The sequence below is a fragment of the Lolium rigidum genome, chromosome 5, assembly GCF_022539505.1.
Source record: "Lolium rigidum isolate FL_2022 chromosome 5, APGP_CSIRO_Lrig_0.1, whole genome shotgun sequence".
Taxonomy (NCBI): Eukaryota; Viridiplantae; Streptophyta; class Magnoliopsida; order Poales; family Poaceae; genus Lolium; species Lolium rigidum.
Window position 1 is genome coordinate 62,182,053 of NC_061512.1, and position 16,106 is coordinate 62,198,158.

General features: G+C 50.6%; 1 protein-coding gene across 1 annotated transcript; it reads right to left on the reverse strand.

Moving 5' to 3' along the window:
- Positions 1-200: 200 nt before the first annotated feature.
- Positions 201-6,602, reverse strand: LOC124655379 (mitogen-activated protein kinase kinase 3-like). The gene is made up of 9 exons (XM_047194284.1): positions 6,474-6,602; positions 4,975-5,208; positions 3,288-3,506; positions 3,044-3,181; positions 2,753-2,920; positions 2,256-2,369; positions 1,733-1,840; positions 814-905; positions 201-564 (listed from the first exon to the last, which is right to left on the reverse strand). Exons 1-9 carry the CDS (start codon positions 6,600-6,602, stop codon positions 201-203), a joined length of 1,566 nt encoding a protein of 521 aa, XP_047050240.1.
- Between the last annotated feature and the right edge of the window lie 9,504 nt (positions 6,603-16,106).

Here is a 16,106-nt window from a genome sequence, read left to right on the forward strand (position 1 = left end):
GCGGTAGCTGGTATTACATCTTGAGCCTTAACTGAATAGATTCCAATACCTCGGTGTTCATATGCTAGCTAAAAAATTATTTTCTTCAGGAGCAAATGGAAGAGAACAGACATAAAAGATCAGTTTAGTAAACAAACGACAATAAAAGTACTTTAATACATAATTTAGCAAGTGTACTGACCACAAAAAGGTGAATGAATTCATGTTTCAGCGATGTGCAATTCTTGCTTTGCTATGATGTAGCATCCCATGGCAGTCCCTGGCTCAAGGAAAAAATCTTCTTGGAAATGGCCAGCCTGGTTGCTGAGAATGTCAGGAGAGAGTTCCTCCATGCTTAGCATACCTTCAGCACGGAACCCATCTGCACACACGAGGAACTCGTTCCCCACAATAAATGATCCAGAAACTTGAACACTCATCCCTTCTTCCCCATGTGCACAACAGTAAACCTTCTCCACTACATGAGCAATCTTCTCGCAAGGGCTGTTACCTTTCAGCATTGTCCTTATTCTTGACAACGTATCAAATATTTCGTTCTTACCGACATGTGTTTCCCCTGAGAAACTAGAATAAAAACATAAAACATTATGTCAATATGCCTCGTACAGTTCCTGTAAAAACACCTTTATTTTTTTCCTCAACTGCCTTCAATTGGTAACTGTGATAATGTTCAGTTGTAGTTTGCAGAGCCAAACGTAAGAAACAGATGGCCACATGCCATCAAAGCAGTGGAAGCAGAAACACTTTGAACATCTGGAAAATACAGTAACAGATCGGTTACTACAAGAGAAACGTAGCACGAGATTCCCATACCTGAAAACAGAATATCGTTCATAGAATGACTTCATGTGACGCCATTGATCATCACCTCCATCAAAGATCAGGTAGTAATGTACAGCAAGCATCTGGGATAAATATATTAATATGACTGTAAGTCATGTATATATGAATAGCTGATTGAACCAATGCAACTCAACAATTTCTGATTTATAAAGTAAACATGCATTCATTCATGTACCTATGATTCAAGCTACAAGAAAGGAACTTAACTCGGTCTACCACTATACGGAAAAAGAAATATCCTTCCTTAAAAGCAAAGAAAAGCAAAGGCAGATCACATATTTAATATCAAAATGAGCACGTGGTTTGTCTGTATTGAGGAAATAGCATTTCAGTATCAAGAGGTTATACTATGAGATGATGAGGCCTAAATTATTTTTTCATAAAGTACTAGCTATTTTATTTTAATGAACCTAGGCTTCACCGCTAACCCTGGCTATTGGGCACATCTGGAATCGCTGGAAGTAAAACCATAAATGTGGTCTACCATAGAAATCACATATGTTCGTACATGGTCTTGTGGTGAGAAGATGACTTCTTCAGCAAGTTATGGGTTCCAAGAATTCTTACAAATTTCCTCCTTTTTTCATATGAAAGATAAACAAATTGGAATTCAAACAATTCGGACAATTTTTTTCTAACATCTACCAGCAGCAACTAAAATTCTCAATATGGTCTGAAATTTTAACAAGAAGATTTTAATCCAGTATAACGAGAAATCTGGATTAAAACAGTTGAAACGATTGCAGTGATTACTGAGTCAGCTTGTTTGTGGGCATGGCTAATATCATTGTACGTGAGCTTGTGGAACAGAAGGTTTCCTGATATATATATATTTAAAAGCGGTACGAAAGAAAAAAACATAAACTAGAAAAGGCTATAAGGAACTCACATGTGCTATCTGTGATAATCTTTCTGATGGATCATGAACAATTTTATTGTACTCTGCCAAGTCCACGCCTGTTCCCTCATATTTCTTGATGAACGAATGAGACAAAAGCTACAAAATGTTCAGTATATGATTCAAATAAGAAAAATATGATTTCATAGAGAAACATGAACTCAATTTCATGCTCAAAAAAAAATGAACTCAATTTCGTCAATGAAAATAACATATTGAAATGGTTAGGTGACATTGCACAATTTGGTAATGCATTTCAACATATTACACTGCTTTTCTGCATTAACACCTTCAGACGCTTTTTTTGTGATTAACACACCTTAGACTCTACCAAAAAAGCACCTTAGACTGCTTACTGTTAACTCAAGGACTGAAACAATCCATGAGACATTAGTCTCATGGTGCCTCAAAATCCTATACTGCATAAATAAAGTTTATCAAAGAATTTATGCAGTAGGAAACCCTGCAACTGTTCTCTTTTAAGAAACATAAATTGTACTACACCTCATTTTACCTGATCACATGTTGGCCTTGCGTCAGCATCTTTCTGCAAGCAAGCATCAATGAACGAGCAAAACTCTTCTGAATAAATATCTCGTGGTGGTGTTGGCGATGGATCTTCCAATATCTGCAAGACTGCAACACAGTAAGGTGGGCAGGGAGGATTGCATTATAGGTCAATAATATGATACTTGCAACAGGAACTAGTATAAAAGGTGACTGTGAGTATTGCACTAGATTATTCGTGCTGGAAAGCACAAAAGAAAAAAAAGTTTCAGCCCAAGTAGAAACTGGGAAACAAGCGAATTTCAAAATTAGCCTTAAGAAACAATATACCTAAACAATGGAATTACAACATCTTTAATCAATCCACTAGCGCAAGAAACTAAGATATGAATGCGATCTTAGTCAGATGTTATACACATAGATGAAGATCATGTTTTGCTCCATAAATACGGTGATAAGAAAGCCAGTAGAAAATTATACAGATGGCCGGCCAAATCAGTTCACCTGAAGCATGAGATCAGCCTCGCCCCCACTTACATCATAGGGGTATCTTCCGGTTGCACACTCCAACATTGTTAAGCCAAGGCTCCAGATATCAGCAGCATATGAGTAGTTTTCGTTCCGAATTCTCTCAGGAGACATATATGTGACACTGCCCAGGAAGGTAGCACACTGGAAGACAATTACTACACATATATACTGCTTACTGAATCTAGATAGTCAGGTGGACTTAATGGGTTTTTTAAACAGCTTGCTTGTGATAAGAGAACTTTTGGTCGCCAATAAGTAGCATACCTTGGTAATTGAATCATGCAGTCCAGCAGTTACACCAAAGTCTGTGATTTTGGTGTCACCCTTCAGATTTAGCAGCAAATTTGCTGGCTTTATATCTCTGTGTACTAAGCGCCTCACTTCATGTAAGTAGCGCAGAGCCTAAAAAATTAACATAGACCAACTAGTTACTTACAGAATATGTCATTTCATAGGACTGATTTGAATATAGATCACACCAGAAGATGTTGAGATAGAAGACTCATACTAGCAACACTTTCTGTAGCATATGCGAAAGAACTGGTTCCGGTATAAATTTCTTAACCCTGATAATATCTGCTAATGAACCACCATCCATATACTCAAGAGCGAAGTATATTTCTCCGGAATCAGGGGCATAAAAAACTCCTTGGAATTCAACTAAACCTGGATAACAAGATGCTTCTGTTAACGTTGTAATCTCATTAAGAATCTGTTGTCTCTTTTCCTGCAATATATATCAGAGAGTACATTACAAATACATAATTGCAGCAAGAACTCAATAGAAAGGTCTCTGTTATGATATCAGAGAATCAGAGATCAAAATGAAATACTAACTGAACACAGAAAAGGGTGGACTGCAAGACAACACAGAGAACTCGGATTCGAAGATATAACTTATTCCAATTCAAAACGTTTACCAATGGGGGAAGGATCCCTCCCTTGGCTATATGTTGTTAGATATGTGAGACCTCTCAGAATTTTTCACGCAGATAGCACCCCATTTAGTTCGAGCGGTTCACCTACGACTCAAACTCGGGTGGGCCGGCTCAACACCCTGAGCTCTAGCCACCAAGCCAGCGCTTGGTTCTCCTTATTCCAATTCATGGAAATTAACTGGCCTGTTGTATTGTGATCCAAATTCATATACTAAAGGGAGGCTAACTTCCGACGAGCGGAGCGAGGCCCATCGCCGGAGGCTTGGGCCGAATCTCGTGCTGCTCCTCCTCAAGAGCTGGGATCACGGCACCAAGGGCGGCGGCCCTGGATGGCGATGGTGGTGACGGCGCCGACCTGGTGGCAGGTGGCGGGCGTCAGGTGCCTCTGACCGTGGCACCGCGGTGGTGGTCTTCTCTGTCGCCGGAGGAGATCGGCTAGTTGTGTGGCTAGCCGTGGCGGATCTTGCGATCTGTCGCCTACCTCCCGATGGCGAGGCGCAGCTGCCGGTGAAAGCCGGCCCGGACTTCGGTCATGGCGGATGATGGCGGCGCCTTTCGTCGTTACCTTGTTGAAGGCATTGTCTCCGCGGTCTGCGTTTCTTCGCTCGGGATGCTCCAGGGGAAACCCTAGACCCGGGTCTCCCGGATCGGACGATAGCGGCGCGCAACGCCGTTCTCCCTGTTGGGGGTATCGTTTTCGGAGCAGACAACGGATGGTGGTGGTGCTGAGGTGGAGCGGTGTGCTTTTGCTGTGTCGGCGTCATCGAGTCGCCGCGGCATGGTGCAGTGGTGTCTCGGGACGAATGCAGTGTGATGGACATGCGCGGGATGGTGGAGTCGTCTGGCGCCGTGGCGGCATCGATGGCAGGCCTGGCATGGTCAATGCGATGATCTCTCTTGAAGATGGAGTCGAGGAAGACGGCGGTAGCAACTTCTATGGCGTGTGCATTGGCGTATGCTGAGAGTCTGCTTGACTGGATGTGCTTCTCATCTGCTATTGGGCGGCCTGGGAAGGCATTTGATTTTTGGATGATATGAGTTGGTGAATTGTCACCCCCTTCATCCCTGTGTAGGTTTAGCGAGGTGGCTTTGAGTTTGATCTTTTGTATTGCTCTTGTAAGGTGTTGTGAATAATCTAATAAAAAAGGCCGTGTGCATCCTTTGGATGCAGAAGCTGAGGCGATATTTCCCCATTTCGAAAAAAAGAAAAGAAATGTCACCTTATGCCATAAGGACTATAAAAAATGATGCACTCACCTTCTCAAAAATGTTTATCTTCTTCAGTGCCAAAACTCGATGAACTGGTACATAAATGGCTCTATGGACGACACTGCTTGCACCATTACCGACCGGATCAAAAATATGCATATCATGAAAAGAGCATCGGTATGCCTTGTCTTGTCTAGTTGTTCGTTTATGGAAGCCAAGCTCATTGATGTTATATTCATCAGAAGATTTACTCAGTAAATTGATAGTTGCACCATCCAAAACCTTTAAAAAAAGAATAAAATATGAGCATTAGTATATTCTATAACTTGCTTAAGAAGAAAAATTCATAACGTACGAATACAACATAGGTATCGAATATTCTGCACGAGACTAAATATTGCTTACTTTTTAGTGAAACTCTCAACTATTAGATCAAGATTCAACTACCCACAACACCTCCATGTATAAACTCCACCCAAACCCCCAAACACCTAACCGCACGCACACACATCCCCTCTTCCATCTCTCCAGCCCCTCCGGCAACCTCTTCTCTAGCTCAAGCTGCTTGCCATTGGAGGCGATGGTAAGCAAGCACTTCAGGGCGTCAAAGTAATAAGAAAAATGATGCGGAGATATTGCGCAAAGGGTTTTTCCTGTGAGGACATTTGGGACTGATTGTGACCGGCTTCAAGCAACAAAGAAGCCAATGTCAAGAACCATTATGAACGAAAGGAAAATGCTGCAGCAACCAAGGAGACATTTGTCAAATTATAAAGAAAGCAAAAGAACAATTAAACACCATGAGAAACTTCGAAGCTATAATACTTGTGTCAGGCTGTGCAACAGGGTAAGTAATTTAATATGTGCGGATTGAACTGGCAAGTCATAGTTGCCAAAGAAAATGCGAAAAAATGGACACGTCCTTTGGGTTTCTGCAAAATTTCATGGATAAAACACAAAATAGCGACCTACGTTAAAAAGAATTAGTCCTAGCAGTATTTATCATTTAGAGCACTGAAGTTTATTTTGTAGGAGGACGCAAAAAATGTTCCTTTTTGCATGAAATTGTCACGAACAAGAAAGTCGCCGTAGTAGGACTTACAAATGCCAGAATATTGTGGCAAAACTCTATAGGGGGGGCCCAAATCAAACTAATCTCGTGACTTGCAGTATTCTGTTGGTCACTCTAGTATCCATATAACATGGAGAATTCGTATACACAAATCTTGTTCCTTTTTTTGGCAAATCAAGGGATAAGTTTTTCCCCACACTTTGTCTCACATCAGTCTACTAGATGGAACACCAGGTGTATTTATAAAGAAATGTTTTGCTCACTCAGATCTTGTCTGTTCCCTGAAATCTCTACTGCAAATGAAAACACCTTCTCCGGTACATTTTGCACCGTGCGATCATTCTAGCAGTCTTTTTTTTCTTTTCTTTTGCCAGGCAGGAAGTCCAGCTAGCCCGCAATATCTAACAAAAATAAGGAATTTCCCCATAGATCTCGAACTTCTGAAATGGGATCAACTGCTAAGAATAGAGGTTACCTCAGGGTCGTCACAGTCGCAGGTGTCTTCGGACGCCGCGTCGGCGGAGTCAGGGGGCGGCACAACATTGCCGTCGGCGTCGAAGAAGATGGGCTGCAGCCTCTGCTTCAGCTCCTCCAGAGCAGCCATTACGGCGCAACGCGTGCACCAAGCAAAGCCAACAGGGAGGGGATGGTTTGGGGGAGGGAGAGCGGGCGTGAGAAAACAGAGTGATGCTTTGATTTCTCTTGTGTTGCTCCGGGAGTTTTCTGTTCCACATGCCGCCTGCCGCCGTCAGGATACCCAATTTGAGAGATGGCCGGCGTCGGCGCAGGTGGGTAGGTCGGTAAGTACACGTCATCAATGGAAAAGCTCATAGCTGACGCTCTGCCTGACGAACGGGAAGAGGACACCGGCGCCTCTCCTTGGCTTGTCCCATGCGCTGTCTTCCCGATAACGAGGGATGGGACGGAGGGCACTCACTCACTAGACGACGGAGCATCGTCAAACATGCAGCCAACGTTACCAGTTTCCTGCCATAGCGGGGACTTAGGGCATCTCCAGTGGCCGCGACGCATTTCGGACGTCTAAATGGCACGCGTCGTGTCCGTTTACGTCGGCTAAATGGTCGAAAGTGTCCGGGTGTCCGTTTGCGTCGGAGGTGGCTCCAGCGGCACGACACATAATTTTTTTTTTTTCATTCATACGCCATAATTTACATGATAATAAAAAGGACATGAAAAGCCAGAAAGGGGTGCTAAAATAGGCGTTGTCTACTGGTCGTCGTCGCTGACGAGGTCAATCAGCTGCGGTGTCGGCCATGGAAGCTCGTACGCCGGCGGTGGAGGAGGTACCGCCGCACGGGCAGGGAGGTCGTGGCCGGGGATCCCACGCCGGAGCAACAGCGGAGCGCGGACGTTGGAACGCGTCGGCATGGCCGGAGGAGTCGCCAGGCCTCCCCGCGCGAGCGCCGACTCGCGGAGCTGGATTGCGAGTCCGTCCCACAAAGCGAGCTCGTTGAGCTCGTCCTGCTCGCTGTTGGCCAGTGCCATGGCAATGGCCTCCTCCTCTGAAATGTCTGGCGGCTGGTTCTCCGGATCCCACGCCGGTCCGCCGTCGTCGTGGTCGTACTGCGGCATGGTCACGTCGCCGTCCTCGTCCTCGTCGACGTCCTCGTCCGCGTCCTCATGGTCGTTCTCTTCTTCTTCGGCGGCGATCTCGCGCTCGAAGTAGTCTACGTCGGCGAGGTAGGCAGCGCGGCGCCGCGCGTCGAACTCCCACGCCCCGAAGGAAATCCAGTTGTAGGAGTTTAGCGCGTACGCCGGATCCTCCCGCAGATCCGGGCAAGACCGCCCGGCGGCACCGCACCTCGTCCCGCCGCTCTCGGCCCGAGCGCGGCACGGGGGGGGGACCGGCACGCGCCGCGAGTTCGGGTACCAGCCCCTCCCGGCAAGTTCGCGTCCAGCCATGGTACCGGCCGGTTTTCCTCCCATAGCCGCCGAGCGAGGTCAACGCGGACGTACCGGCCGACCCGTGCTTTCTTGCCGGAACGCGAGCCGCTAGCCTCCTGGTCGTTCTTCGTCTTCCGGAACGGCCAGCATTTCTTCCCCATGGCGTCCGTGTGGTGGCTACTGTGGGATTTTGCCAATGGTTTTGGTCGGGGAAATGGGCACCGGCAGCGTCCCTTTAAGGCTCCGACGCCATCTCGCCTTCAATGGCCTGCCAGTGCAACGGCTACTAGCTGCGCACGCTCACGGAAGCCGAGGCACGCCATTAACGCGGCCCCTGCAAAGGCTGCAGCACGCCGCCCAGAAGTAATACCGCGGAAGACGAAGCAGTTGTGCCGTTGCCAGGCGGGCCCGCGCGAGGACCGAGCGGACACTTTGCGCGTCCGCCGAGCGTCCGCGGAGACGCAAACCTGGCGCATATTTGGGCCAGGTTTGCGTCTCCGCGACGGCTCGGCCACTTTGCGTCGCCCGCTGGAACAGGCCCCAGACGCATTTCCGGTCACGGCGGACACAAACGGTCGCTCAGCGTCCATTTGCGTCGCGCCGCTGGAGATGCCCTAAGGGCATATCCAACGCGCGCCGACCCATCCCGCGCCCGCGCGGGTCGAACCGGATAAATCCGCGGCCTAATGCGGCCACGCCTTGCAAATGCGGCTGGTCGCGGGTGTCCGGGACGACCCAAACCCGGCCCAATTCTGGACCAGGTTTGCGTGACCGCAGATGTCACGCGCCGTCCTCGCGTGTCCGTCTGGTCTACGTGGCTGGCCCATCTGTCGGTGCTCCAGTCTATTAAATGTGGACTGGGGAGGGGGACTGTCCCTATCCAGTCCCTACTCTCCACTCCGGCCGCACGCACGAGCTAGAGCTTCCGCGCCGCCATGGCCCCGAAGCGGGAGTTCGAGCCGTCCGCCAACGACCACGAGGCCGGCAGCAGCCGGCGAACCGCATCGGGGGCGTTCGAGATGGGGCCGGCGGCTCCTCCAATCCGCGACCCGATCTACGTCACAGTAGCGGTGGCGCAGATGTTCTGGGATGCCGGCGCCCCAATGCCGTGGGGCGACGTGCATCTCCCCCACGGCTAGCACCTGAGCCCAGATCGGGTTCCGGTGCCGCCGATCCCGGGCTCCGGTCGTGCCCGCATCGCGGAGATCCGGAGGCGCCGCGCGCAGCTGCCTGCGGACCTCCGGGAGCACCTCGCCTACGGCGACACAAGTCCCAGGGGTTTGAGGTGGAGCACGATGCGCGCCGGCGCACGTGCTTCACCTCAGCGATGACGAGGCCTCGCGCGCAGCCGCGCACGCCTACTAGGTGGGCTGGCCGCCACCCCGGCGGCCTCTAGATCAACGAGCCCGCGGCGACACCACAGGCCCAGCCCCAGCCCCAGGAGGAGGACGACCCCGAGCTGCAGGCGGCGCTGGCGGCGTCCCGCGAGCGCAACGACCTCGAGGAGCTGGCCATATGGCCGCACCTCGCCGAGACGCTGCGCGCCTCCGCGCTGGAGGAGATGGCCAGGAAGGCCCAGGAGGATGCCCAGGCGGAGGCGTGGGCCTTCCTCGACATGGCGCGCCGGCAGGAGGAGGCCACGCGCCAGGCCGCGCTCCGGGAGGAGGAGGAGCGCCAGGCCGCGCTCCGGCGAGAGGCGGAGCCGCAGGCCGCCGCGGCGGAGCAGCTCCGGAAGGAGGCCGAGCGGCGGGCACGCCTGCGTAGGCCGGCGAGCCCTCTGGACCCGCACTCCGCCTGGGAAAGGGCGCAGGTGGTCGCCCGGCCGGAGTCCCCGGCGCCCTCCGGCCTGTCCAGCCGGAACAGCGCGTTGCCGCCGGGGGGCGTCATCCACATCGACGGCAACGACGACAAGTACTACTGGGAGTAGGGTGGCACACCGGCGGCCACCGCGTCACAAACCCTGGCCTAGGGTTTCCTCTTTATTTTTTTAGTTTAAAGCCCATATAGGGCTTTCTCTTGTGTAAAATTGCCCAAAATAGGGCTAAGTTTAATGAACTCTAGTTTATATTTTCTTTTTTGTTGTTTTCCTTTTTATGTTTATTTTCTTTATTTTCTTACATTTGCGCTGCGTCCGCGCGTTGGGCGAAGCGTGCGACCCAAACGGACACGCGGACGCCGGCCGCTGTCCGGGTGTCCACCGGCCACCCAAACGGCCCAAAACGGATGGCCCAGCGTGTCCGTTTGGGTTGCCGTGTTGGAGATGCCCATCTCCAACGGGCGACGGTGCGACCGTTTGCTTCCGCGCGGACCGAAAAATGCGTCCGCGTCCTGCTACAGCGGGGCGATGCATTGTGTCCGGACGTCCGCAACGACGCAAACGCGGCGCAAATATGCTGCACGTTTGCGTCTTCGTGGACACTCCGCGGCCGAGCGTCCGCTCGCTTCCCCCACGGGCCCGCATGGCAGCGACCCTCTATCAAGGGCATCGCTTCCGTGGCCGCCGCTTCGCGTGCCGCGCCGCAGCCTTCACCTTCAATGTCGCGGCTGCCTGTTCGCGCGCGCACTTGCGGGCGGCGGCTAGGCTTCTGCGCCGCCTTCAATGGCATCGTTTCCCGCGCGCGGTCCGCCTTAAAAGTCGATCGGCACAGTTCCTGCCCTCGTCTACACTTCCACTCCCACCTCCACCGCCGCGCGCCGCCACAACACCATGGGGAAGAAGAAGAACGACTTTGAGGCGTCCGGCAGCGGCACCAAGAAGGGGGAGCGGACACAGAGGGTGTCGCTGCCCGTCACCGTGGGGAGGCTGATGGACGGGAACTGGACGTCGTGCGACTCCTGGTCGGGCGTGCAATTTCCTGGCGGCTGGCGGCTCAGCTACCGCCGGGTGCCCGTCCCTCCCGTGCCTGCGCGCGAGCCAGGTAGGAGCACCGAGATCCGGCGAAGGAGGCGGTACCTGCCGCCGGACCTCCGCGCCGATCCGGCGTACGCCATTGACTCCGAGAGCTGGCGCACATATCTCGTGTCCGAGAGGGATCGGAGGAGGAGGGCGGGCTTCATGGGCGACAGGGACTTTCCCTTCGACCCTCCACCGCCGCCTCGTCCTCGAAGACAGCAGGCGCCGACGCGTGTGCACCAGGCGTCGATGCGTGCGTAGTATGACGACGACGACGAATACGACGACGATGATGACTACATCGAGGCGCTGGCGTACCACAACGAGGAGGTCAGGGACGACAGCGACGACTACGTCGTGGTCGTTTTCCGGGAATGGAAGTTGGCCATGGCGGAGGGCTGCAAGTTTGAGTACCCGGACAACATGACGAACGGCGAGGTCCCGAAGCCCGGCGTCCTCATCTCCGAGAACGACCGACTCTGTGCAGCCGCCGCTGCCCCGGTACGCCACCGGCTTCATGCCGTCGGCCCTGTCGGAGGATGAAGCCCTACGACTGGCGATATAGGACTCAGCCACACCACAGCCGCCGCCGTACAACCCCTGGGCTCCTCAACCGCCGCCACATCCATGGGCGCCTCCACCGCTGCCACAGCCCTGGGCGCCTCCACCTCCGCCACAGCCCTGGGCACCTCCACGTCCAGCACTGCCGGTGCGCCCGGCGTAGGTTCCGCCGCTTCCCAATTGGCCGTGTGTGGTACCGGAGCTCATCGTGCTCGACAGCGATGAGGAAAAGCAGTAGGAGCAGGCGTTTAGGGTTTATTTCCATGTGTTCAACTATGTAAATTATGTTTTCATTTTATAAAAAATGGAAACTCGAGCAAAAAATGTGTTGTGCCGCTGGAGCCACCCCCCGACGCAAACGGACGCGCGGTCGATTTCGACCATTTCGGCCGATGAAAACGGACGCGCGCGGACATTTTCGGATGCTAAAATGTGTCGCGCCACTGGAGATGCCCTTAGAGCATCTCCAGTCGCATCCCCAAAGCGTTCCCCAAAGGGATTTGGGACGCGCCGGACAAAAAAACGTTCCCAGCCGCGTCCTCAAAAGCCGTTTTTATCCGGCGCTGCCTGATACGGTGTCCGGCGTCCCGAGCCCGTCCCTGCTAGACGCCGGACACACCGAAAAGCGAGGCGGAGAGTGGCGGAACCGATGCGTCAACGGCACATTGAATTTTAACCGCCGCCTACCTTGCGACGGAAGTTATTGGCGCGCAGCGACGGTGCAGTTCCCACAGAGGCGCATCGAAGCGTCTCGTCGCGCCTAGCTCTGCATGCCGGCGTTAATGAGCGCCACCACTCCCCTTCCTCCCTCCGGCCTATAAAAAGGGCCGCCTCTCATCGTCCCTCTCGCACACAAACCCTAGCGCCTCTCTCCCCAACCCTAGTTGCCACCATCTCAAGAGTCGACGCCATGGCTAGTAGAGACGGAGGCCGAGCTCGCGACCGTGGTCGTGGCCGCGGCAGAGCTGCACGCACGCCGTCGCCTGCGATGCCGTCATCTTCATCGTCGGACATGCAGGACGAGGAGGGGCCCGTGCTGTTCGAGTTCGTCGTCGTCCTCAAGGGCGACCCACACGCCATCCAGAGGCTGCCGGACACCTTCGCCGACTTCTTCGCCGGCGACGGGCGCCCGGGCTCGCTGCATCTGCGGGAGGCTGCCTGCGGCTGCTGCCGGTGGATCGTGGACGTGATCTACAACGCGCGCGGCAAGATGTACCTCCACATCGGCTGGGAGAAGTTCGCGCGCTACCACCACCTCGAAGCCGGCTTCGTGCTCGTGTTCTCCTACTTTGGCGAGAGGGACATGAGCGTCAAGGTGTTCGACGAGACGCGTTGATGCCGGCACTACCACGGCGACATCGCCGAGGAGGATGACGACTGATGAGTGTTGTTTCTTCGCAGCGAAAATATACACGGAGGTTTCCGGTTGTTCTTCCTCGGAAGAACCAACAGGGGCACCGTCAATAGCTGGATTTTCTAGTTTGGGTGACTGGGTGTGCCCTCGAGTGTTCTTTCTTGGCAGCGAACACACGAAACCTTCGATGCCCGACCTTGTTAGGTTTAGTTATTTTGCAGAACTACCACTGTTCATTACAACAATTCATTGAAAAGACCAAAATTCTTCACAAGTTCCCTTTAGGAAGATAAGAAGAGAAGAGATGATCATAGGAAGTTGGGATAACTGGTCCAAATCAAATCAACCAACAGTGTGCTTCAAGAATTTAAGAAGAAACACTAACATTGTCGCGTGCAGTTCGCCTGGTGTTCTAGCTGAAGTCATCAACAATCAAATTTATAGTTGATAGAGCAAATATTGTATTCACTTTCTGCTTTCTCAGTGCATGCATGTAAGAACTGGTGTTTATATCACAAGCTATATCATTCAATGGAGATTATTTACCTTTGTGACTGGAAAAACTATCTAAACTCTTTGATCTAAGCAACTTTGATTGGCCAAAAAAGATGAATGGCTGGTTTCTCATTATTTAATCGTCTAGCTCTACTCTAAACTTTACAATAGTCTAGATACAATACAGTTGTATTTGCATAGAAAACTACAGAAAAAGAATTGTTCCTAGAAGGGTGATTATTACTTATGTGCTGAATTAGAGCCAGTGAGTTTGGTGTTTTTATTGAGCATTGACATTTGTTTTCTCTTCACTACTTAGTATCGCTTCAAATATCATGAAATGAGAACTTTCTGCAGAAATTAACAGCTCAGTTTGTTGTGTCCATCGACTTTTTTTGCGTATTGTTCTTTTAGGTCATACTATGTACATATTTGAAGCAAAGAAACTAGACAGTGATTTTCATCCATTCGCATGATTATGAATATTTTCATAATAGGAGAAGAGGGCATGCAATATATTTTTCAAATTACTTTATTTCTTCTTTTGCGGGAAATATACATCCTGTGTGGGGACTATTACTCTAAATATGTTTTTTTGTTGTTCTTGAGACCAAGTTATGTGCCATCTTTTTGGGGTGTTCAATAATGATTGATGTTTATATTTTAATATTTTTCAGTCTTTAACGTGTTTTGTTACCCGTGGCAACGCACGGGCATTTTACTAGTCCTAGTAGGTCATAAAAAACACTACCATCGACATACTCCCCTCATCTCCTCCTCATTGCAACCAGCCCTTCTAACTATTGAACATGATTTTGAGCATTATGACCTGGAGTTTGAAAACTACTAGAAGAATTAGAACCAATAGTGCCATTCCCCCCATCAATTTCCATGCATTATTTGTTACATTTCTTTGCCCCTCATTACTATTACCATTGTCATCCTGGTCCTCAGCAGCAGGAGGAGGAGGATTAGGATCTTCAATATTCCCTAGAGTAGGATCACCTTCAACTTCAAACAATAGGTGATAAAACTTACCATGGAAGTGAAAAAGCCTCCCCAATAGGATTCTACTAGGATCCTTGCATCTAATTCTAACTCTCAATACCTCAGCCCCGTCTCTCAACACACTTAGCCAATCAACCTCTTGGAGAATGCCACAAATAGAAACAACCTGATTAACTGAAATCCACTCACACCAGGGGGTGCAGTTCATACACCTTCATCCAAGTCCATCGCATTACAGCCACGAGACATGGTCGGGGTCATCATTCCACTCTTCAACCTTGACCCAGACACCAGATTTAGTCAAAAAAATCTTGGATAGCCAATGACTTTCTCAACTGGTAGATGTGGTGGAAATTTTATTAGATAAGACCATTGTGTCAGTTCTCTGATTTTCCATGGCCAATTGGCTCTATAGATGCCAGCAAATTCTTTAGCTAGCTCTGGTTTAATAATGATTCCCTCCTCAGTAACCACTAACCACAATTTTTGGTGTTAGCTCCCAAGGAACTTTTCCATCTAGTGAGGTCTCTTCTTGACATGGCACTCTTCAACAGGGTGGCTTGTGGCTTTGCAGTTGAAGTGAGAAGATTTCCTGTCACCAGATTGGTTGAAGTGTCGAGGTTCCCCACAGCCCAAGAAGATAGTATCCACATAGCTCATCTGTGTATTAACACCAAGATTGATGTTGTCATTGCTAGCACCCACCTTCTTCTTCTGGATTGGTTTAGCTTGCTGGATATTACTTTTCCCTGCAACTTCACATTCCCTGGTCCTGCTTGTTTTGAGAGAAATCCCCAGAAGGAGGAGGTACCCACTGATTGGGTTGGTACCCAAACAGCTGAGGAGGGAAAGGAAGAAAAGGGCCATGAAAACCCTAGTGAGGAGGCATCCCTCCACGCATGAAACCATAAGGCTCGGATGCATATGGGAAACTAGACGAACATTGGAAATCCTGAAACAGTTGTTGTTACTGTTGTGGTTATTGTTGATGTTGCAAATTCTATTGCTACTGATTTTTATTGCGACTGGTTCCAACCGTCACCCTTCCCTCCACCAAAACTTCTCCCTCTATTTCTACCACCTCTACCTCGATCTGCCATGCCGATCAAGCTCCGCTTCACATCCACCAACTTGTTTTCAACAAGCTCCTCTACTAATTCATCTTCCTCTACCACTTGATAGCAAACCCCTGGCCTCTTTGGTGGTAGTGGCTACATGGGAGGAGGAGCACGAACCCTAGGCGATGGTAGTTGTTTTATACCACTCATTTCCCCATGGTAGATTTGAGAAGATGCCGGGGAATATGCCAAAGTTGGCCAGAAAGGACCTCCACCTCCTTTTCTTCTTCACGAGCCATCAGCCCAAGGCACCCACCAACCTAGACCCATGGCCCAGCCTGAGACGCCATGGATGGTCGTGTGCCCACTTTACCTGCCCTCAACTTCTCCTTGTTCCCGCCCAAAACTTGTAGCAGAGGAAGCCCATGGACCAGCGAGCTTCAAGGCACTAGCTGTCTCCCCATTCCGTGAATTCATATACAGTTTTCTCCAACAGAAGCGCATGATGGTTCAGCACCAGAAGCGTCATTGCCGCTTTCATGTCCTTCCATCTAAAACTAGGCGGTTTCTAGGGCCTCTCCCACATCTCTGACATGCGTTCCTTTGCTCTTTGCACCGCCACCAAGAAGGATGAGAGAACTCGCCGTGGTTTCCCCTTCCACCTCGGCGTCTTTGGCCTGCAGGGTTCCATGTGAATGCTCTGCGCGGTATCCTTTGTTTCTCGTTCCTTCAACAACAAGCCGTGAACATGCGCAAGCTTCAGACCAGGCATCCGCCCCTACATCAGCGCCCCGAGCACCATTATTACGCATGTAGGCACCAGATCTCCCAACA

What these genes read in the sequence shown, in the direction of transcription:
- LOC124655379 (XM_047194284.1), bottom strand. Translation starts at nt 6,602, where the DNA reads ATGGCTGCTCTGGAGGAGCTGAAGCAGAGGCTGCAGCCCATCTTCTTC. An exon ending in AGATAAACATTTTTGAGAAG is followed by an intron (nt 3,507 to 4,974) that starts GTGAGTGCATCA and finishes TATATATTGCAG; the next exon opens with GAAAAGAGACAACAGATTCT. An exon ending in GAACGATATTCTGTTTTCAG is followed by an intron (nt 565 to 813) that starts GTATGGGAATCT and finishes TTTTTATTCTAG; the next exon opens with TTTCTCAGGGGAAACACATG.